This window comes from Zalophus californianus, chromosome 12, assembly GCF_009762305.2.
Source record: "Zalophus californianus isolate mZalCal1 chromosome 12, mZalCal1.pri.v2, whole genome shotgun sequence".
Lineage (NCBI taxonomy): Eukaryota > Metazoa > Chordata > Mammalia > Carnivora > Otariidae > Zalophus > Zalophus californianus.
In genome coordinates, this window is record NC_045606.1 from 98,535,298 (window position 1) to 98,559,513 (window position 24,216).

The 24,216-nt window shown below is 42.7% G+C and overlaps 1 protein-coding gene across 2 annotated transcripts in view; it reads left to right on the forward strand.

Annotated features, from left to right (window-relative positions):
- Positions 1-24,216, forward strand: part of CNTNAP2 (contactin associated protein 2) — a 2,031,041-nt gene that overhangs the window by 1,617,617 nt on the left and 389,208 nt on the right. For both annotated transcript variants that reach the window (XM_027574309.2, XM_027574310.1), the window contains exon 14: positions 7,874-8,030. In XM_027574309.2, coding sequence (XP_027430110.1) covers positions 7,874-8,030 — 157 coding nt within the window. The remainder of the gene's footprint in view (positions 1-7,873; positions 8,031-24,216) is intronic.

Genomic DNA, 24,216 nt, shown 5'->3' on the forward strand with positions numbered 1-24,216 from the left:
CATCCAGTTTAATTCCCTCTAATTTTTTTCTATAATGAAGAAAAGAAATATTTAAAATAATTGGTCAGGGCTTTTCCAGTGGAAAAAGACTAGAAAAGCATATTATTAAATCCTACAAATAGCATGTGGTTGCATTTGTCACTTTGTGACACTAGTCACATTTGTTCCTGGGGCCATGGTACAAAGGAATTAGCCAGAGTAAGTAAGGGAGCCACAAACGCCATGACCTCTGTGGAAACTGAGGCCAAATTAACATGGAGTGCGTTGGCCTCTTCTGTTCTCTTTAATACTGCTCAGAATAGCGAACTCCCATCTGATCTGTCACTTCAGTTCCATTCAAATTAATAAAACCTAATTCATTTGAATAGGATTCAAAGTGATTTGATTCAGTTCAATCAAATTCTGCTCAGTGGAATCAGTCCTTGATTGAAATCTATTAAGTTTGGTTCAATAAAATAAATTTAAATATTATGCAGTAAAATTAATTTTTAATTAACTAACATTTCAGTTCAGGTCCATTTTGATCTGAACTTCAATTCTCCACTTCTAAATTTGGTCCTGATTCAAATTAATAAAATATAGTAGAATCCAACATAATCCTGAAAGATGCACCAGGAGGCTAATCAACTCCATTCGTTTCTGTTCACCCCTAATCAAATGAGTTTAGTGACATTCAGTCACAAAGAGATAAATCTTTTTATCTCTATGCTCACCTTTAACTACCATATTGAATGTGTTTATATTATAACTTCAAAATTACGAGTTTTCCCAACTTCACAACACTGTCAGTAATATGAACTCCATGGGACTTTTTTGGATTCATTCTCTGTTGGTCTTTCTGCTAACATAGAATCAGATGGCTGGGAAATAAAAGAGAATTGTTATCTGGTTTAATAAGCTGATTTCACAGAATTTATAGGCAGCTTGAAATGATAGGCCTTTGTATCTGTGGCATGCCAAGATACAGGATGCTTCATTTTATTTCTAAAGTTCTTAATCTAAATAGTAAAATACAGGCATTTGGACTTAGAACCACAGTTATGAAATTAGAAAAAAAATTACAATGACTATTCTGAAAAAAAAATAACTGGGAATTTTAAATGGAGGTGTTAGTGCAGTAAACACCACTGTCACCTTTTCATATCTTACCTGGATAACAAAGTCCTAGATTAGTATTCCAGTGGGACCCGGGCACCGGCCTCTCAGTGTTCTGTGACCGAAACCACACTGTCCATTGCCTCAGGTCAGTATATGGCAGACCTATCTGATCATCAGGGCCTTAGTGACCGAGTCCCCAGAACTCCCTCCGAGATTCTTATTCCATAGATCTTATTTTGCAAGCCAGGGAATCCAGAGTGTTGATAAGAACCTCAGGTGGAACTTCTCTTAGGTAAATTGGAAACCCTTCTCTCTAGTAATGTCCCACCAGAGGGAAAAGATACAGAAGCAGTCACTCCGTGACTTCACCTCCCAGCCCTCATCTTTCTCCACTGAGACTTCCTGAGACTTCCACGGTCCGGTTCTTAGAATTGATTGCATGTGGACAAACTCGACATGTTGAAGAAGAGACGCTGCCTGTATTTAAGCCAGAGAACCCCAGGACTGGGGGCCTGTGCCTGGGGGCAGGGGCCACTGTCGGCGGCAGCATTAGCTGGGAGAGTGCACATCTCATACTGAAGGTAGAGGACAGACTGGCCTGCTTGATCTTCCAGATTAGTGCTATCAGATGCTCTAGAGGGCTCTAGAGTAGCTACAGCACCTCCAAGTTTTCTCTTTGCTCCAGCCCAGCCCAACACTTATTGTAAGGTTTTACCTTCCTTCTTCTCTAGGTTATTTGCCCGGCAAGGAAGATTCTCACAGGTAGTGAGGACTTTGTACCTACAGTCCAGAATTACACCAGCTAAAGATGTCTCATATCCTATTGGTACCTTGGCACAGAGTGCTGTCATCAGATCGGAATGGTCAGCTGAAATTGGGAAATTTCATGGAGGGGGAAAGATTCGGTGGTGCTTTGATGAAGACAAGACAGAGGAGAAAATGGGAGATTTTTCAGAGCAAGAGTCACTTCTTTAGAAAGCGGATCCACCAGGCACTGTAAGGGGCTTCAAGCAGCCAGGACGCTGCCAGATGCAGGAGGCAGCGGGGGGTGAGGGGTGGCAGGAAACAGTAAGGGCTGCCCACAGGGGGCATTGAGCAGAGCTCTGAAAGGCAGGTTTCTGCTGCAGTTTGTACCTGCTCTGTTGTCCCTGCTAAATAGCCCCCTGCGATTTTCTAAGAGAATTTGTAGATAGATAGTAGTAGATAAAATAAAACTAGGTTTCATCAAGGTGAAAATATGCTTTTAAGTTTTCATTGTGGAGACTATAAAGCCTTGTGGTGTTGTTTTTAACATCCTCTAGACGTGGATGACATGGAACTAATTAAATGTCCCAGTGACCATTCGGGGTCTTCTCTCCACGAGAACATGTATTTAAGCGGACTGTCACAGATGTACCACATTTTCACCAAGAGGTCCCCATGCGGGCGCCTGGGTGGCTCAGTCATTAAGCGTCTGCCTTCGGCTCAGGTCGTGATCCCGGGGTCCCGGGATCGAGGCCCGCATCGGGCTCCCTGCTCCACGGGAAGCCTGCTTCTCCCTCTCCCACTCCCCCTGCTTGTGTTCCCTCTCTCGCTGCGTCTCTCTCTGTCAAATAAACAAATAAAATCTTTAAAAAAAAAAAAAAAAAGAGGTCCCCATGCACTTGTCGTTGGGTCTCTCTCTCAACTTTAAGTGGGGAAAGTAGACCAAGGGTCTCTTGGTTTCTTCAAGTCCTGAGGAGCAGGTAGCCTCTTCCCCTTCTTCCTCCTCCCGTTAGTCATGCAAACATAAGAAACCCTTCAGCATAATGAAACTTGATCTTGAGTACAAACAGTGTAGTGATTGCATTTAATTCAACTGATAATCTAATTGTTTTAATACAATGCGCCTTACTTTGATAATTTAGCTTCTAGTCAACTTTGAATCTGGCTTATCAATCCTAATCTTGTCCCAGTGGCTACGCCCACTGAATATAGTTAACAGAAACCTTCCTATTTTGAGGTTACAGAAGTTCTTAAACTCATGGCCCTGGATAATTAAATTATTTCTCTCCTAACCACTTCTTATTCTTGTCGTTTGAAAGTCTTTCCATTTTTATTACCTTTAACTGCTTTTCCCCAGAGCCAATTAACAGATAAATAATGATTTGTAAAGCAAAGTGTAGCACTTCGTTAGCATAGCACTGGAATAAGGCAATTCTTTGTTCAATGCAAATTGAACCATCTTCTTGCTGAATACAAAATATCTGCCAAATTAATAATTTATTTTAGTTACAGTGATTTGATTTAACCAAAATGTGCCAATGCTAATAACAAAGGGTACAATTTGCTTTCTCCCTAGTATATGTGTTTCTCACTGGCATTCTTCTGTTCACGGCAGATGGAGAAACAGCTAAGTTAAACATTTTGTACTGTGCTTAACTTATTTTCCTTGGAAGGAGAACAAAATAGCTTCGATCTGGCGTCACCTTCACTGGGAACAGTAGCCATATAAGGTTATATGTGACTTGAGTCAAAGGTGAGGGATGGGAGGAAGAACTGGGAAATTGGGCCACTCTTACCTGCTCACTAGCATGTCACCTCCTTGCCCTGAAAAGAGGAAATGTCAGTGTGGATCATCCCTCTGGATCCCACCCTGGTATCTAATAAGAGTCCCTCCCTACAAGCACTGAGGGTCCTGCCAAGTAAGATTAGCTCAGAGCCTAGATCCCACACAGAGCTTAGGCCTCCTGCTAGAACACCCACTGCCCAAACAACATGACAAAAAATCTTCCTCTCTGGGGGCTTCTCCATACTCTCTGCAGGTGCTGTTAGGAATCAGTGGGCTCTCTCATCCATTTCCCCTGCCACACATTTCTCAGAGTCTCATGCTAAAGGAGAGGCTGATAATTAGCTTTCTCCTTTTACTGATGTTGCTCTGATTTTTACAAAGCATACTGAACCACATTCAACTTCTCTCATTCATGCAATTTACCATCACTGTCTATAATGAAAATATAACAGTGTTAGGTTGTTTCTGTTGGTTGCTGGAAGAAATAATTTGCAATTGAGCTGAGGTTTTACATATAGACTCTTCCAAGGGCTATTTGAATGACAAGTAGGACAAGGGAGTTTCCTGCTAGACAGTCCATTCACCCCAGCTCCACAGATGTCAGGTTTGCTTCATCCCCTCTACTGGATGTGTTGGTATCTCCTAGTTCCCAAAACAATGATAGTAACCAAAATTTCCTTTGAGGGAAAGAACCTAGCATTAGGTCACCTTGAAGAGATTCAGTGTGATAAATAGATGTGATAACCAATCTAGGACATGTTTCTACATTTTTTGGGTCAAGCTGTGGTCTGGAAGGCCCCAAGGGCATTTGCAAGGTCAGCATGGTACCGTCCACCTTTGCCCTCTTCCTGTAACACGGCCTAGAGATGGAATCAACAGAGACCTTATTCAGGTTACTGGCCAGCTGGCCTGGCTCAGATTTTACAGTTTCCATAAGTGGAATTTTTCAAGCCTTGTTTTTTGAAAGTCTTGACTGCATCAAAAGAGAACAGTTTATTATTGGTCATGGTTCCAACACTAGGAAGCATCTCAATTTGGATGCTTTACTCTTTACCCTGATGGAAAGAGAAGGGAGAAGCAAGCAAGCAAGGAAACAAACAAAAACACCTTGAATGTATAAAGCAAACACCGCTCTCTTTATTCTGGGGACATGGCCCAGGTAGACAAAAGATAAGGTTTCAGAGTAGACCCTTACCTCAAAGAGCTGGCCTCTTCCTCCCTTCAGAACAGGATGCTGAAATCTCCCTTTCTTCTGTTTACCTGATCAAGTCGAATATATTTTTAAAATTCTTGTGCTATAAATGATCTTGCAAAGGGAAAAAAATAATAACTTTTCCAAATTACGTCAACACAGTCTAGAAATGTGTATGAAGTAGGAGACTATCTAACTCTTTTCCAAGTTCAGAGTGTTTGCTCATTTATTATATCAAGCCTGAACCTCCCAGGAGAGTTTCGTGACTTTAAATTGCCCACCCTAAAAACAATCCCATTTACAGTCACACCAAAACATATAATAAATATCTAGCAATAAAACTAACCAAGGAGGTGAAAGATTTATACTCTGAAAACTGTAAGACATTAATAAAAGAAATTGAAGACAACTCAAACAAGGAAAGGTATACCATGCTCATGGATTAGAAGAATAAAGTTCGTACTACCCAAAGCAATCTACAGATTCAATGCAACCTCTATCAAAAAACCAGTAGCATTTTTCACACAACTAAAACAAACAATCCTAAAATTTGTGTGGAACCGCAAAGGACCCTAAGGAGTCAAAGCCATCTTGAGAAAGAAGAACAAAACTGGAGGCATCACAATCCCAAATTTTAAGATACATTACAAAGCTGTAGTAATCAAAACAGTGTGATACTGCTGTGTGCACTCGCAAACACACACACCAAAGACACATAGATCAATGGAACAGGATAGAGAGCTCAGAAATAAACCCACTCTTACATGGTCAATTAATCTACCACAAAGAAGGCAAGAACATACAATAGGGAAAAGACAGTCTCTTCAATAAAAGTTGTTGAGAAAACTGGACAGCTACATGCAAAAGAATAAAACTGGGTTATCTTCTTATACCATACATAAAAATAAACTCAAAATGTATTAAAGACCTAAATGTAAGACATGAAGCCTTAAAACTAGTAATAGAAACCATAACCAGTAATCTCTTGGGCATTAGCCTTAGTGACATGTTTATGGATATGTTTCTTCAGGCAAGGGAAATAAAAGCAAAAATAAACTATGGAGACTACACTAAGATAAAAAGCTTTTGCACAGCAAAGGAAACCATCAACAAAATGAAAAGGCAATCTACCGACTGGGAGAAGAATTTTTTCAAATGATAAATCCAATAAGGGGTTAATATCCAAAATATATAAAGAATTTATACAACTGAACACCCAAAAAGCCCCAAATAATCTGATTAAAAATGGGCAGAGGATGTGAATAAGACATTTTTCGGAAGAAGACATCCAGATGGCCAAACAAACACATGAGAAGAAGCTCAACATCACTCATCATCAGCGAAATGCAAATCAAAACCACAAGGAGATATCACCTCATGCCAGTCAAATGGCTATTATCAAAAAGACAAAAATGACAAGTATTGGCAAAGATGTAGAGAAAAGGAAACCCTCATATACTGTTTGTGGAAATGTAAATTAGTAGTATAACTGTGGAAAACAGTATGGAGGTTCCTTAAAAAATTAAAAATAGAAATACCATATGATCCAGTAATTCCACTACCGAGTATTTACACAAGGAAAACAAAAACACTAAACTGAAAAGATATATGCACCCCTATGTTTATTGCAACGTTATTTATAATAGCTAAGATATGGAAGCAACCCAAGTGTCCATTGACTGATGAATGGATAAAGAAGATGGGGTGTGTGTGTAATAGAATATTACTCAGCCATAAAAAAATAATGAGATCTTGTCATTTACATCAACATGGATAGAGGGTCTTATGCTAAATGAAATAAGTCAGAGAAAGACAAATACCATCGGATTTCACTTATGTGTGGAATCTAAAAAACAAAACAAACAAACAAAAAGCCAGAGTCATAAATACAAAGAACAGACTGGTGGTTGCCAGAAGGGAAGTGGGCGGGAGATGGGTGAAACAGGTGAAGGGGATTGAGAGGTACAAACTTCCAGTTATAAAATAAATAAGTCACAATGATGAAAAGTATAGCAGAGGAAATACAGTTAATAATATTGTAGTAATGTTGTATGGTGACAGATGGGCACTGCACTTACCATGATGAGCATTGAGTAATGTATAGAATTGTCGAATCGCTATGTTGTACACCTGAAACTAATATAACATCGTATGCCAACTATACTTCAATAATAAAAATAAGTAAATAATCTACCTTAAAAAAAAAAAAAACTATTGGTGTATCTAAGACAGCACTGCAGCAGTCTTCATGCAACTCCATTATGGCTCTTGCCTCATTTTTATTTCTGAACACTTGCACAGACCCTGGGACAAGTGTCTACCTAGCGTCCCAAAAGGGTGAGTGAGTTCTTAGAATGGAATTCTAGCCATACACATGAAGATTTTATCATGTTTGACATGCAATGGAAACTCAAGTGATGTTTGATGATTGGATGAATGAGTGAATACCTGAGTGAAGATTAGGCCAAATAATAGAGGCACGTGTACAGTATAAGAGCATTGTACAATGTCTTAGGAGATACAGTGTCGAACTTCTGGTTGGGGAACAAATCTGCTATGTGATTGAGAGAATCCCTTCAGCTTTCTAAACCTCAGTTTCCTTACCTGTAAAATAAGATCAGACTATGACACAATGAAGGTCATTTGGCTCTGATAGTCTATGATCCCCCTGACTATCACTTCTCAGAAAAGCACAGCTAGTCACGAACTTAGTGGTAATTCACAGAGTCGGTGCACCATCTATCTGCCCTCATCGTGGATGTCCCCAACTGGCCAGCCTCTCTACTGAGTAGACACCTGAGTTACTGACACTTTAATGTTGAAGCTTCTTCCAGGAAAAGAGGTGCCTATCCTGGTGAGAGAACTTGCACTTACCATTCCCTGTTGTATTTTTTATTAAATATCCCTGTGATTGAAATACCTTTACTTGTGAGAGGGTAAAGTGATGTTCAGCCTACCGGGGCGCAATGCTGCCTCTGGGGACAGGGGTGTACGGATGATGTCAACCCGGTCAAGCCTCGTCTGCCTCACTGTGTCTTTCCCCTTTCTCCTAGATGGAAGCCCTTACACCTGGTGGGTTGGCAAAGCCAACGAGAAGCACTACTACTGGGGCGGCTCGGGGCCCGGAATTCAGAAGTGCGCCTGCGGCATCGAGCGGAACTGCACGGACCCCAAGTACTACTGTAACTGTGACGCGGATTACAAGCAGTGGTGAGTGCTGCAAGTTCCCCTCCCAGGGTGCCTTTAGGTCAGACTAATTCGGTAGAAGAGAACGTTTGAAAATTACTGAAATAATAAGAGAATGGGTTAGTGGTGTTTGGGAGCTAACCCCGGTGACAAATGTCAGGAACGCACTGAAAAATACAAAAGCAGAGAGAGGTCAGTGTTACGAGGCTGTACACTTAGAAATAAACGGACACATAATTGATGTGTTCCTATTTTATTCCGAGAGAAGAATAATGAGCCATGGAGCAGAAGGTGACTTACACTCTGAAATGTGCTTTGTAACAGTAGAGGGAATGGCCGTGGGCAGGGAGCCCATGTGCAGGAATAGGGGAGCGCCCATGGTAAACAGTCTCCTCCCAGGACGCTTCCACTTTCTGCCATGTTTGCTTTGAGTAGCTGCGCAAGAAAAAAGGAGGGGGGAGGGAAGGGGCAGGAAAAAGTTGTTCTTTGCTCTATCTTCAGCAACAGTGCTCGCAGATCTCCTTTTCCTTCCTGCCCAGAACTGTTTAGAACTCCGATACAGATCAGTTCAAGAAAGATCTGTTTCGGGTTTCTTTCATCCCTCTGCTGGCTTTTGTTCTGCTTCACAGTGAATGACTGGGTCTGTGTCAGTAAGAGATAAAGATAAAATCAGCTGTCATTCAGCATGAAAAAGAGAGGCCCCAGAAGTCTCGGTGGAAGAGTATAAACCCAAGTAGGGCTCTCCCCAGAAGCACCCATCGTGCACCTGCTTCTCACAATGTCAGACACATGGAGGGGCCCCTCCGTGCTCCACTCCTGCCTCTGTAAAGCAGCAGTGAACATGGCTCTAGCTCTGAATTTCGTCAAGAACACACACACACAGTCTACTTAGGTCTGCCTGGGTTTCACACTATTTAGAAGGACAGTTGACAAGACAAGTTCATTCCACCAGTTAACTGAAAACTAATTCTGAATATAAAGTTATATGATTTCCAGGTCGGGTGTCTCCCTCTTTTCCAAAAGCCATTTTTCTTTTGGTAAATGAAATGAATTACCAAGCCTGTATATCTCAGTGTTTTGGAATCGTGCATAAATGTGCGTGCGTGTGGAAATAGTTACCATTATTCTTTAATTGCGGTGTGGTGTAAAGAGAAAATCATGATATTCTGTGTTTAATTTTCTTTGTCCAAAGGATGTCTCTACACACATATTCACACACTCCACCAAGACTGGAAGTCAGGAGAATGGAAGCCAAAGGCAGGACTCCGAAGTTAACTTTTCATTCATTCATTCAGTCACTCATTAACTCAACAGATGCTGATTGAATCTTACGTGCCAACGACTCTTCTAGGTACTAAGGAAAAACAGTGAATGACAAGAACAAGAATTCCCACCTTGATTTCTGTTCTTGGTGTCACTTTTTACTGGCTGCATGTCCTCAAGCGAGTTCCATAGACTCAGATTCATTTGTCTCGTCAACGCTGGACTCCCAGTCCCTTCGAGAAGCTGACTTTGAGGGCATTCTCTCCAAGTAGGAGACGTGGGAGCCCTGTCCCAGATGGTTCATTGTCTAGCAACGCAGAGTGTTGGTCCTATCACAGAGGACAGTTGAGTATTCAGGGAAAGGAAAACCTAGTGCATGCATCTAAGTGAAATTCATTTTTGTCAGACATCGTGGTCAGTGCTAGGGATACAATGGTAAATAGAACGTGCACTTTGTCCTGAGAGAACTCAAAAACTAGTTGGAGGACAAAACCCACAGAAATAGCATAATACGAGCAGTGCTCTGGTGAAGGCATTGCAGAATACAACAAAACCAGTGGAAGAAGATTTAAGTCTAACTGCGGGAGTAGAGGGAAGGTTTAGTAAGGTCCTCACAGGAAAACTGTCGCTTGGAAGAGAAGGAAGAGTTTCCTGGGGCACACTCTCGTCTTGGAGAAGCAGGATACGCTCAGGCAGTTTGGGGAAGCATCAGTGCAGTAGATTTGGAATGCGATGCGGAGAAGAGAGGAACCACAGTAACGCTCAGTGTGTGGCAACATTGGAGCTTCCATTCTTTTCTGAGGGTGGTGGGCGTTTGGATTCATCAGCCATGAGCCCGGGGAGGAGGCGTGATGGAGGAGGCAGGCGGGGAGGAGGAAGGTGTCACAACAGTCCTTGAAAGGCATCAAAGGCTTAAGGTGAATGAAGGCACATCCACAGAGAAGGAGGAAAATGTATGAGATGTTTGGGAAGTGATATCATCAGGACTTGAGAGTTAGGCCCATATGAGAAGAAAGGGAGGAGTCTGGGTAGGCTCCCCCTTGGGCACCTGGAAATGGAGCGGAAGAGAAGCCGTGCATCAGGCCAAGGAATAAAGCTCTGAGCAAGCAGATGATGAGTTCAGCTTTGAAAGTATTAAGTTGGAGGTGCCAGCATAACATCATGTCTAAATCCAGAGGGGCCCCATGAAGGGGATTACTGATAAGAAATAGAGATTTCAGAGAACTGTATTTGCATCTGAAATCACTTCCGAGAACATACCTGAATTCAGATCACAGATGAGAAAACTCATCACAGACAGACCTATTCAGCGGCGCTCACAGACACGCCAGTCTGGCAAGACGTGATAGGATCATAACTGTTCACAATTTCTCAGGGCCCCCGACACAGCTGGTGTGTAGTCTCCTTCCGGCTGAGTAGCAGCTAAGATACACTCACCGCTCACCCTCCCTGCTCAACTTCTGTCAAGTTTGTCTAATGTCCCCTAATAGAGGCACTATATTTTGAGCAAACTGAAAAATGTAATGAATATGTTTACAATAAATGCTATTAGGATGATCTTCCCTATTTAACCCAAGAAAGAGAGCTTTCAGTGATATCTTGCTGGTCTTTGAATTCACCAGCCCCTGGCAAAGGACCTGCTCTGTGGATGCTTTAAAAATGGCCTAGATTTGCCACTTTCAAGAAGGCTTTTAACCACTCTGAAATCTGGATTTGTTGTCTGTATAATAAAAATAAGTCTTGATTGGCAGACTTGTGTGACAGTAAATGGAATATAGATGATGAAAACATTCTGTAAGTTGTATAGTAAGGGATACATAGCTCTTTGCAATTCTTTTCTTTTTTTTTTTTTTAAAGATTTTATTTATTTATTTGACAGAGAGAGACGCAGCGAGAGAGGGAACACAAGCAGGGGGAGTGGGAGAGGGAGAAGCAGGCTTCCCGCTGAGCAGGGAGTCCGATGCGGGGATCGATCCCGGGACCCTGGGATCATGACCTGAGCCGAAGGCAGATGCTTAACGACTGAGCCACCCAGGCGCCCCACTCTTTGCAATTCTTAATTATATAATTTTCAGTGCAAGTCTTCATGATTCCAAATGAATCCTTAGAAATGAAAACAGACTGTGGAAAGTGAGTCCCTTCATGCTCTGGACCAGCTGCAGACCTCAAGTCGGAAGTCTACAACAGCACACGGCAGGGTTATGGATGGGCTGAACTGGAGAGGCTTACATCAGGTATCATCAAAAGAGAAGGCGTGGGTCCCCCAACCCCATCCACCTTCAGGGGGAGATGCTGGAGCCAGGCTGTTGTACTGAACACAGCAAGGGTCTAGTTCCAAGGAACCCCTTGCTCCTCTGGCTTCCCATAGGGCAAGAGAGCAACTTTGTTGGTGGAGACAAGTCAGACTCTTAGGGCACCAGGTGGGCTGCATGAAGGGACCAGCTGTCTACAGGCATTGTCTGAGGCCCTCTTTTCACCCAGAACAGGGAGAAGCCACAGCCCCTGTAGGAAGCTGCCTTTGGGTGCAACCTCCTTGACTAGAAGGGGGAGTGCTTCCCAGCTGGTTCACTGTCCAGGCAACCCAGAGTGTGTGCTCCCAGGATCATGGGGATCCATATGTTTGTGTCCTGCCACAGAGGAGAGCTAAGAGATTCAGGAAAAGGAAAACCTCGTGCGTAAATCCAAGTGAAATCCACACATGTGAAACTGCACTTGCTGTGATGTGTGAAAATGCAAATAAAGGTTCTACTGAAGCTCACGCTTTTTCAGGCTCCGTGTCCAGCTAAGAAAATTACTCTTTCCAGTAATCTTAACTCAATCACTGTGAATCATTTGATTAAAATGGACTGAAGCTGAAGCTCTCTCACGCCCTTTCCTGTGTGTGTTGACCTAAGTCAGCGCATCTCACTTCTCTAAGTTCTCCTATCAACAAAACGTAGACAGATAGCCCTTCCCAGTTCATGCAAAGATTCGGTAAGGTGCAGTCATAAATGAATGTTTAAAATTACAGTCGGGCATATTATTTTTACTATTTGAATGTTGAATGGGACCCTAGCAAAAATTGTTAACAGTTTCTTAAATTACAGTTACACAAATGGGGGCCCAGGAAAATGGAAATTACTTTCCACAAATTATATCAGAAACGAGAAGCAGAGAGAAGACCTAGACCCAGGTTTCCAAACTTCCAGTCCACTGTTTTTCTATAACATCACGATCAAGGAAGACTATTGACATTGTTTTTATCTTCTTAATGATTTAAGAATTACTGTTTAACTAGCCATCTCTAAGTTTTGAAGTTTAAACAAATAGACAACATGTTTTATGTTCTTTAAAAAAAAAAAAACTCTGAAACTTAGATTAAGCATTTATTCTTATTTACTGGAGTAAAATACACAAAAATGGGGCTGGGATAAACGAGACTGTAGCTCAGGGCATGAGCAGGCCTCACAGCAAAGCAGCAATGGCCTGTGAGAACTATAACCATCTCAGTGATTGCCTGATTATCTATGCTGTGAGAAGTTTTGCACAGTTATTTCTGAGATTGAATGTAATTTAACATTTATGATTTACTATTCGCAGCAACAGTAAATATTCCCACCTACCGTGCCAGAATCCTAATTAAGTGAGCCTTGGCTCAGCTAAGTGCCCACCACTGGGCAATTCCTGGTCTCTTGCAGCCTGACTCAATGAGCTATATCATCACATCTGAAATTAGCAGTTCCAAAAATGGAATTACCAGGGAAGGCGTGTCAGTCATTGCTTGAGTACTCTTCTCTTGTTATACTTGTAGAATTTCTGGGTGATTGTGCCCTGGCCGAGATGAGCACATGCAGAGGCGGTAATAAGCCAGGTGAAAAGCCATCAGCACAATCTATGTGTTACAATTAGGGAAGAGTTCCCACCTCAGTCTCAGGAAGGCCAGGCACATGCCTACTTGTGTGCCCTATTGCACTCACCCTGAATGGAACTGGCTTGTCTGTAGGTCTTTCCTTCCTGGGCCAGAAATAATCCACAACCAACTTTTTATAGGTAGCGGAGAACCTCTTTAGTGTTTTAAAACCAGAAATGTCTGATTCAGTGAGCTTACCATTACCAAACAGCTGTGAAGTACTCAGAATATTTTGAAAAGTAATCATTACATACATTTTCATGGTTTCTAAACAGTTTCACCTAATCTTTTCAAGTAATATTTTTTCCATGAAACGTATTTACTTTTACTCAAAGTGGAATATTTACGTGCATTCTCGTTTGCCATGCTGTTCAAATCATAATAGGGAACGTTTAGGGATGTTAATTCTGTGTCAGACATTGTTTCAAGAGCTTGAATGTATCATGTCATTTAAAATGACATTGATCCTACAGTTCAGGTACTATTTTATCCGCCTCCGGAGAGGTTAAGTTTCTTCCCCAAGGTCACACAGTTAGTAAGTGGTAGAACTAAGATTCAAACCCAGGGCAGCCCAACTCCAAACTCATGCTTAGATATTACACAGCAAGGCATGTAAAAAAAAATTTTTTTAATATACACACTATATAGAGCATGGCAAGGAAGCCACCTTTCAATGGCAGTTTGGAAAGGGCTGTCAAAATTTTAACACGTGTTCTTTGAGCTTTTCACTATATGGCATTGCCTTTCTGGAACAAATACAGACAAATGTAGGTACTGTATTTTCCATTTTTTGTAGTAATCAAAACAAAAGAAACCCAGACAAATTTCCATTAATAGAATTTTAGATAACTATACTGATGTTAGGTTGTTGAAGGAAGGAAGGGAGTAGACACTCAAACCCTAGCATAGAAAAATGACCAGGGTAAAAATGCAAAAAGAACATTGAAGAATAATATGTAGGATATGAGTCTGTTTTTTAAAAAAAAATGAGTAGGCAACCATAACCCTTATACATGTGTAGACAAGTTCTGGAAACCGTACAAAATAAACCATTCATAATAGTTAACACAGTGGACAAAGGATATGGGGTCTTAACCTTGTCTTTATCCCCTTCTATATCTTACTTACGCTTTGAATGTTTTGGTGTGATCATAGTTAACCTGTTCAATTAAAATTTTTAGAAGTAGCTTAAAAATTTTAAATGACGGGTGCCTAGGTAGCTCAGTTGGTTAAGCGTCCAACTCTAGATTTTGGCTCAGGTCATAATCTCAGGGCCGTGAGATCGAGCCCCACGTCAGGCTCCATGCTTGGTGGCAAGTCGGCTTGGTGTTCCCTCCCTCTCCTTCTGTCCCTCCCCACCCCCCTCTCTCTCAAGGAAATAAATAGATCTTTTTTAAAAATCTAAACGAAAAAGTAAGGGCCCCCACAGGCATCCTGTTACATAACAACAAATACTAGTCTCCTAAGAAAGCAGACAGAAGAATAGGTTTCAATAACAGAACACAAGCATCTCCATTCTTGATTCTGCTAGCCCCAATATTGGAATGAGTTTCTAGGAAGACTGGAGGGTGTCCGGCTCCCATTTAGCCCAGTGACGTAGAATATCCAGGCCATTAGCCTTTGAACCACATGCAGAATACTGTGTGTTATCCCATGGATCTGAATTCTGTAAAACTCATGCTGGTGCTTTTAATCCTTCTGGGATCCTGCTTGGGACAACACTCCCTTCACATCTCAATACTCGGGGGTCTGACTCTTGCCTATTAGAGGGTGTGATCCTATGAGTAGTATGGGCATCAGTCACGAGCGATGCTCTTCTGAGTGCTAAACTGACCAAAACAATAGCCAATATTCAAGTAAATGTGTGAGCATGTGTGTGTAAAATGAAATATTAAAATGGATAGTTATCAATACATTTTCTTTTTAGAGACATAAATGGAGCTGACCTTTTAATCTTACAAAGGCCATCTTCATTAAGTTAAGCTTTGTTTAAAAAAACAAAGAAGAGGGACGACGCCTCAGTAGGTTAGGCGCCTGTCTTCAGCTCGGGTCACGATCCCGGGGTCCTGGGATCGAGCCCCGCATCGGGCTCCCTGCTCAGCGGGGAGCATGCTGCTCCCTCTCCCACTCCCCCTGCTTGGGTTCCCTCTCTCGCTGTCTCTTTCTCTGTCAAATAAATAAATACAATCTTTAAAACACACACACACACACAAAGAAGAAAGAAAAAGGAAACTATTTTAAACTGGTTTAGCCCCAGATTTCAGCGTGTCTCGGTGTCCGTGTGGTGCCAGAGGCGATTCCAGGCAGGTCCCACGGCCCCTGTACTTTAGTCTTTCTGCTTCCTCTGTGAAGTCTGCTGGTCAAGTTGCCCACACTGTGAAGTTGCATCTAAATAGGATACTCCTCAAAAGTCTAGCCGCGGTGCTCGTTTAGAAGTGTAACTACTTTTCAATATGTGGGTCAGGGCTCAGAGCCGAAGGCAAGGGCTTCTGCTCTCTCATTAGGAATTCACCCTGGGATATGAAATAGGAAGTATCAGCAGGGCTCCTGGACGGAGGTGCTGGAGAGCTCAAGATGCAAAGCATCCGTGCAGGTTGAAAGACCTCTTGGCTAACGGGGGTAGGGAAATGTCTCTCCTCGTTTCCAGAGAAAGCATAAAAATGATATGATATATTCTGTCTCAGGGATATTTTGGTGCCAGCTTGCTTGGCACAGCATAGAATCTTCTGTTACCTCGCAGACCGTATCATGACAGAAAGGTAATTGGGCACCAGAGAAGATGTCAGTGGAGTGTCAATATAGTTTGACCACTGCCCCTAAATAATATTGATGACAGGAAAGGAAGAGGGATTAATCAGCTGTGAGCCTGTCAGATGTTCAGAGCGTGCCGCAGGTCCCCCAGATAAATACAACCCACCACCAGAATGCTAAATGGACTCCAACGGAAGGGATTATTTAGCCATCTTGAGAAAAACAGAACTACGATGCAGGAGAGCTTTCTGAGAAAACACAGCTCATTTTCCATCCCCTCTCCCCAACATGCTTTAAAAAGAGAGAAGTCTATTATATGTTCTGGGGGCGGGGGGCAATTGCATTCTCCCTAAGAATCAATCATGAAAAAAAGTATCACATCGAGAGCCATGTCATGCAGTTTACAGCAAAGTGCTGAGCCAGCAGGTTTGAAGCACGTTGTAACTGGGCCGTGGGCATGCCCCACATGACACAGCCCATTTGTCTGTTGGTTTCCTGTGTCCCTCTGAAAGATCAAGCCCTTTCCACATGAAGCGCACCGTCACACTCTCCTTTCCGTGCCAAACGCCTCTCCTGAGCCTTTCACAGATGCCTGACTCTCTATTACTACAGCTTCTCTCTCACTACAGCTCACCTCTAAACCTGAGCTCTGAACACTATTGTGGCAACCTTCCAAAATAACTCCTCTGAGTGTGATGCTCCCCCATCCTACAACTTGGTAACTGATTATCCCTGTCTGGCTTCATAGAAATTAGAATCACTTAGGAAACATTCAGAATGATTGATCATCAGGCCCTGCCTCAGAGTAATTAAATCAGAATCTCTGGGAATCGGGCCTGACCATGCTGGATTCTGCAGACTCCCAAGATTTCAAGTGTGTAGCCAGGGTTGAGAACCACTGATTTCTGGCTAAGTTGAGCTGCATGTAATAAAAAAATAAATAAGCCTTAAGCAAGATGAAACTTTATTTCTCTTTTTTGGGGGAAAGAAGCCCATGCTCCTTCCAACAATCTGCACTCACATTCTTAGAGTTTGACAACATCCTCAGGATCCAGTAGGGCTTCTAGAGCTCCAGCCATCACATTCACATTCCAGGTGGAAGGTAAGAAGGGGATAAAGAAAGATTTCTCCCTCTGAAAATGACTTTACATACAACTTCCATGTACAACTCTTTAGCTGGAACTTAGTTACATGACCACAGCTGCCAAGATGTCTGGGATATATAGCTTTTAACGGGGCATGAATGTGCCTCACGAAAAATGAGGGTTCACTTGTCAATGATGAAGGGGAAATGAACATCAGGAGACGACTAACAGTTTCTGTCCCAACTGTTTATTCTTCAGAGGAGCCCTGTTGATATCCTCTTCAGACACCTTTAAGAGCTCCCCCTTCAGGATTAAATCTGAACTCCTTCAAGTTACTATTTTCGAGCCTTTCAGAGTCTCTCCCCATCCTACCCTGTCAGTTCAACCTCACTCTCCACCATGGCCATTCTGAGAACGTGTATCCTTGCTCATTGCTGGCCCTTCGGACATGCACCTGTCTCACATCTGCCAACTGAACATCACTCCCCACTAAAGATCAGCTCCCATGCTTGTTTCTCGAGGAAATCTCCCCCGCTTGGCCCACACCCCCAACATCTAGTCAAAACCCATTACTTATAGGCCTGTTTCCCCAGCTCCCAAAGCCAATTTATTATAAAGTTCGTTTGTGTCTTACCTGTAACGATTTGCCTATATATTTGTCTCCTCTCTCAAATTGTAATCTTCATGAGGCCAAACACGACACCTCATTTGTGTTTGTAAATCCTTTGTGACTATCACTTAGCAGCTATTTGGCAACTATCTGCAATTTGGATTAAGTGTGTAGCACTTTAGAGATTTGGATTTTTGTAGTGTCTGTAAACTTTCTTTTTGTCGTGAATCATAAACACACAAAGAGACACCTGTACTTTAGTCTTTAAAGATTTTTTGTACAATGTGCAGCAAAAATTGGAAAGTTATTTCACATAGAATCGTAATGTAATTCGGCCAAGACATTTCTTAAAATGCAAATAACATGTGATCTATACTCGCATACACATTTAAACATGTCTACATATATATTAAATACACACACTACATTATTATATGTGATGTATAATAATTTTATTAATTTGGGGGGAAGCATGCTCATTGTGTTTAGCTAATTAAATGCCTGATATTAACATGAAGTAAGTTACTCTATATGCAAGAAAATAAATGCTTGAGATGGAAATACAGAACGTTTGGAAAATGAGAGGTGATGAGCATGGATAATAATACTTGACCGCCTACCTTTGTCAGAACTGAGAAGGGTATTCCTCTACTGTAGGCAGATAATGTGTGTTAGGCAGGATAATGGTCCCCAAAGATGTTCAGGTCCTAATTTCCAGAACCTTACACAGCAGAAGGGGCTTTGCAGATGTGATTAAGGGTAAAATCCTTGAGATGGCAGATTATTCTAGATTATCGGGGTGGGCCCAGTCTCATCACAGTAGTCTTCAGAAATGCAGAATGTTTCCCAGCTACAGTCAGAAGGAAATCTGGTGATGGAGGAAGGACTGGAGAGAGTCTAGATTGTTACCTTTGCGGAGGAAGGAGGGGGTCCATGAGCCAAGAATACGGGCATCCTCTGGATGCTGGAAAAGGCAAGGAAATGGGTTTTCCCACAGAAGCTCCAGAAAGAAACGGACAACACCTTGATTTTAGTCCAGTCGGACTCGTGCTGCAATGTTAGTCTGTAGAAGTAAAAGATAACAGATCTCGGCTGTTTTAAGCCACTTAGTTTGTGGTAATTTGCTATGGCAGCAATAGAAAGCTTATAGATCTATTTTTTGCTGTGGTCGGTGTCATTGAAAACACTCTGCAAAACATTTCTTCTCTCTCATAGTGCTATATAGTCGAAGATGACTGGCAGAAGAATAGCCTTGCCACTAGCTTAAAAAGAATGTCCTTACAGGTAATCTTATGGCCACTACCACACTCCCCTGCCCATCCATCACTTGCTGATGCAAGAGCATCAAGCCCGTGTAGAGAACATGCACGGTCTTCCTTGGATGTATGGCTCTCTTGACCAGGGAGGATTAGTTGCCAGTTCTTATCTGAGATTGGATCTCCTTCAAGTGGATGGCTGTCTCGCTGATGATAGGAATTTTTCCGGCTCAGAAACCTTCTTGTATCCAGCCTGTCATTCAGCCATGTCTGGCGCCCTGCTCTGCACCAGCTGTGGCGGACCCTCCTGCTGGTCCTGAGAAACGCAGGGCACATGGGCAGCTTTAATGCTGTGCCTCCTGCTGAAAGATTTAAGATGTCTTCTTGATTCCTTCAACATTTTAATTTCACAAACCTGATCCTGCTTTCTTCTTTTTTTTTTTAATTTTAATTGACAGGCAGAGAAATGAGTGGATAATGAGGGTTTTATCCATTTTCTTATTTTCATAATAACTAATGAATTAAAGAGGAACATTAGGGGCATTATCGGATTTCTGATTGCAATACTTCGTTTGATGGCAGATGCCATTAGCCTGCATTGCAGCCTGTCTGCATCTGGCCTTGATCTGTTATTTACAGCCTGTTAAACTGTGCATCATGCAGATAGCCCCAACTCTATGAGCAGTGAGGTTTCATAGCTAGGACAAGGTCTGGAAAAATAATGAGCAGTATTATTTCCTGTTATTATTATTTGGGGATATTTTGGTCAGCTTACTTCATTGCATGGAAACTATCCTGTTTTCTAGGGGTCTTGATGCAATAGTCAATTATAAAATAGATTTTTCTGGAGTTGTTTGTCCATTCATTCATTTCACCAATTACACAGTGAGCTTCCATTGTGCCGTCTACTCGTACGAGTGACAGTACGAGATGACGGCCAGCCCTGAACTGCACAGGGCCACTTATACGCAGATTTTTTTCAATAAATACGGTGCGGTCCTGTCAATGTGTTTTCTCTTCCTTGTGATTTTCTTAGTAACATTTTCTTTTCTCTAGCTTACTTTAGTGTAAGAGTATATAATACCTATAACATAAAAAATATGTGTTAGTGAACTGTGTATGTTATCAGTAAGGCTATTAGTAATTAAGGTTTAGGGGAATCAAAAGTGATTTGTGGATTTTTGACTCTGGGTGGCTTCGGGGGGTGGGGGGAAGTGGACGGGAGAGGCCAGCGCCTCTAACCCCCACGTTGTTCAAGGGAAGGGGGATTCTTTGATGAGAATACAAACTAACCCTAGGACACAGGGGAGGGCTGTAGACTGAATGTTTTCAAATCATAGAGAATTTGTAAACCCCTTCTAGAGAAAGAAAACCCTCCCAAGAAAATGATTAAGAGTGATCCTGTCAGGTCCCAATTAACCACATACGAATTATCCCCGTTGTAGACTATCCATACTGTTTATTTCTAGGATAGAAAGCATTACAATAATCCCATTCAATCCTTGTTGCATTTTAAATATGCATGTCAATGCGAATTACGAATATTGAAAAGCAAATGAAGACCCGAGGAAAATAAATGAAGAAATGTGGTGAAGGAGAAAAGAGCAGTGATGGGAAATAGCCAGTCTGGCTTGTTGAGAGCAGCCGTCTCGTTTCTGAACGTGCACCCTGGTTTCCTGTTGCCTGTGCCCACCCCTGCGTACAATTCAAAGTCAGTGTTGGAAGAAATCCATCATTGACAGGACGTGGCAGCCTTCCACGGGGTCAGGCCAGGGCTTCGGAAGGACCACTGCCCAAGCTTCCCTCTCCTTCTCTTCAAGGGTACAGACTGCCTCCCCATCTTCCACAAAGATCCTGATGGCCCCTCAGGGACTTTTCAGGGACCCCAGGGCGGGAGGGGAGGGGGGTAAGCCTGGAAGGAATGCGATGACATGCGCATGACAGCTTGGGTTTTTTTCTAGCGATGGCTTATTTCCCACAGCAGATCCGTCCTGCTGTTGGTTTGCCCCTGGATGTTGGGTCCAGGTTGTAAAGTCTGGAAGCCACTCGAACTATGCACAGTAGTCCCTGTGAGTGTGCATCCATTCCACTTCTAGGAGCACTTCAGACCGTGTTCATCAGGGTCAACTCCCTCAAGACAGCATTCGGAAAGAAAAACAGGCCGAAGGGGCGTGAGGGATGGTTATGAGTCGTTAGTAAAAAGAGGATGCCGAAATCTGCTTGTTGGAGTGTATCCCAAATTCACTGTGAGGCCTCAGTTCCGATGTGGCCAGCAAAATACACAACAAAATTATGTACTCTCGGTGTCCCCTCAGTCAAGCATCCAGATCACAGGAGTCTACAGCATCAGCTCTGCCACACCTGAAGTATTGTACCTGGTGCTGGGTGACTAGAATACGAACAATGAGGTCAGGGAATCTGACAAGAATTCTGTATGAGGCACAGCTGAGGAAAAGAGGAAGGAAGGAAGGAAAGCAGGCTCAGTGCAAGAGTCCCCTCCCTTGTGTCATGGCATGAATTGTGTCCCCTAAAAAGACATGTTGAGGTCCTAACCCCAGTACCTGTGAATGTGACCTTATTTGGCCATAAGGTCTTTGCAGATGTTGTCAAGTTAAGATGAGGTCATTAGGCTGGTGAGTGGCGTCCTCGAGCAGAAGAAGAGAAGAGACCCAGAGACAGACACACGCAAAGAAGAGAATACAATGTGCAGACAAAGACCCAAGGGGAACACCAGGGAAGAATAGGGGCGGAGATTGGAGCCGTGCCTCTGGAGGCCAAGGAATGCTGCGGATTGCCAGCAACTGAAGGGATCAGATCGTCCCCTAGACCCTTCAGAGAGATCCTCCCCTAGACCCTGGAGACACCGTGATTTTGGATTTCTAGCCTCTAGAACTGTTGGGAAATAGACTTCTGTTGTTTTAAGCCACCGGGTTTGAGATCCTTTGTAAGCCCAGCCCCAGGAACCAGTGCATCCGGCAGCGCTAGCTCCCAAAGCAATGCATTTCTGCGTGGATGGTTACAGGCACTGGGGTCTTCCCAAATGCTGACCGCCACCCAGAGCACTTTATCTGCAGATCTTCATGGAATCCTCACAACAGCCCTCTCAAGCAGGTACCATCTTTAGGTCAAACTTGTAAATAAGGAAACCAAGGCTTAGAAAGTTTGAGGAACCTGCCCAGGACCACACAGCTAATAAGTAGGGAATGGGATGAATGAGGTGACCTCATGCTGACCCCCAAGATTTTCAGGAGTATGCTACATTTCCTCCGAGAGAAAGGGGAGTGAGTACAATGGGTCAAAGAGCTAAAATATGGTTGGGAGGAGGTAGCAGAGAAAGCATCGAGGTACCACCATATCTCTTTGAAAAAGATGAAAGAAAGAAACACAGCCTTACACTGTCCTCCAGGAATCCTTGGTGGTGTGGGAGCTGGGCTGTGCAGAAGAGCAGTGACCAAGGTAAACAGAGGCAGTTGTCAATGCCTCTCTAATCAGAAAGAAACAGAATGCATGTGGAAATTGGGACTGATAGGGAGACCCAAAAAAAGTTTCTAGAAAGAATAGGCAAAAGAAATATAAGTGAACCCTTCAATTTGAAACTGTTACTAAATTAAGATGCATAGCATCACATTGATGATTTCTCATCAGTGTGCCAACATTATCATTTTAGTGAGTGTAAACATACATTTGACACCTCTGTTTTCTCCAGTAATGCTTGAGCTCTTGCCAGGATCCTTCCCTGCAGCCCCTCCTCGTGAGGAGTGCTTAAGTGGCTTCCAGTCATCGTCCTAATCACTTCCACCTGGGAAGGACCGAGCTTCTTCCCTGTCACCTGACTTTTCCTGCACAAATCAGGTTTGTGTCTTTTGTTCACGTCCTCCTCCCATGTCGCCATATCTCAGGGATCTCCCTGCCCTGCCCATTCTTTTTGCTCAGGAAGAACATCCGTCCATTCCCAGGAGCCTTGCCTCCCTATAATCTCAAGTCATGGTCATGATGACTCCAAACCAAATCTCCTCTTTAACCAGCAGAGCTGTCCTCCTTGACCAGTTGCAGCCATCACCCAGGTCCCCTGTAAAACCACCAGAGACGTCACCAGAAATCTCCCATTAACTCTGCAGCAGGCCTTCCTCTCGAGAGACGCAGGGCAAAGTCTTATTCTGCCGTGCATTTCCAGCCAATCATGGGGCCCATCATTCATTGGCAAGCTTTTGGAAAATAGAAGAAATTCTAGGAAGTTAATTGTGTAGATGTATATGTCATATAATACTACAAATAAATTAATTTTATGTTTAATACACTGTATGTTTTAGGGCAGTTTTAGGTTCACAGCAAAATTGAGCGGAAGGTAGAGGGAGTCCCTATTTAGCCCCCTCCCGCCCACCACACACACAGCCTCCCCAACTATCAGCATCCCCCACCAGGCGGCACATTTGTTACACTAGACGAAACTACACTGACACATTGTTCTCACCCAAAGCCGGTAGTCTACATTGCAGTCACTCTTGGTATACATTCTGTGGGTTTGGATAAATATATAATGACATGTATCCACCATTATAGGATCACACAGAGCAGTTTCTCTGCCCTAAAAATCCTCTGTGCTGCACCTGTTCATCCCTCTTTCCCCCCCAACTCCTGCCAACCATTAATTTTTTTACAGTCTCCAAAGTTTTGCTTTTTATGGAATGTCATATAGTGGTGAATCATACATTATGTAGCCTTTTCAGATTGAGCTAATTTTATTTTAACGAAAATAAAGTTAAATACTACCTGGGAGAAATTAGGGATGGTGACATTGTGAAAACCAATATATATTTAATCATCCTCTACTTGAAATTTAAATCAAATGCAAATGTCCTCTGAGCTGGATGTAACTTGCTCAAATGAAATCCCAGTTAAAAGTTTAAAAAAAAAAAGTGCAATGTGAAAAGAGATTACAAGTGTCTCCAGGCACTTCCTCCAGGAGGAAGCAGTTAAGAGCTCCACCAACCATATGCATCCCTCACCCATCACCCTTAACAATGGGCAGTAAGGATTTCTATGAATCCTCCATGCTTCATGAAGCACAGTATTAAAACCACAGATTTCATGGGGCACCTGGCCGGCTCAGTCAGTGGAGCATGTGACTCTTGATCTCGGGGTTATGAGTTCGAGCCCCACGTTGGGTATAGAGATTACTTAAAAAAATAAAATCTTTTATAAAAAACCCCACAGATTTCAGAAAATAGGACTTAAAAGCCTAATAAAATTATAATAGGAATATGACAAAAATGTCTTCTTTCTTCCATAACAAAATGTGAGAAGCAGTCTATAAAATTGTCAGAGTTGATCTGATCTGTTTGACTTAGGCTTTTTA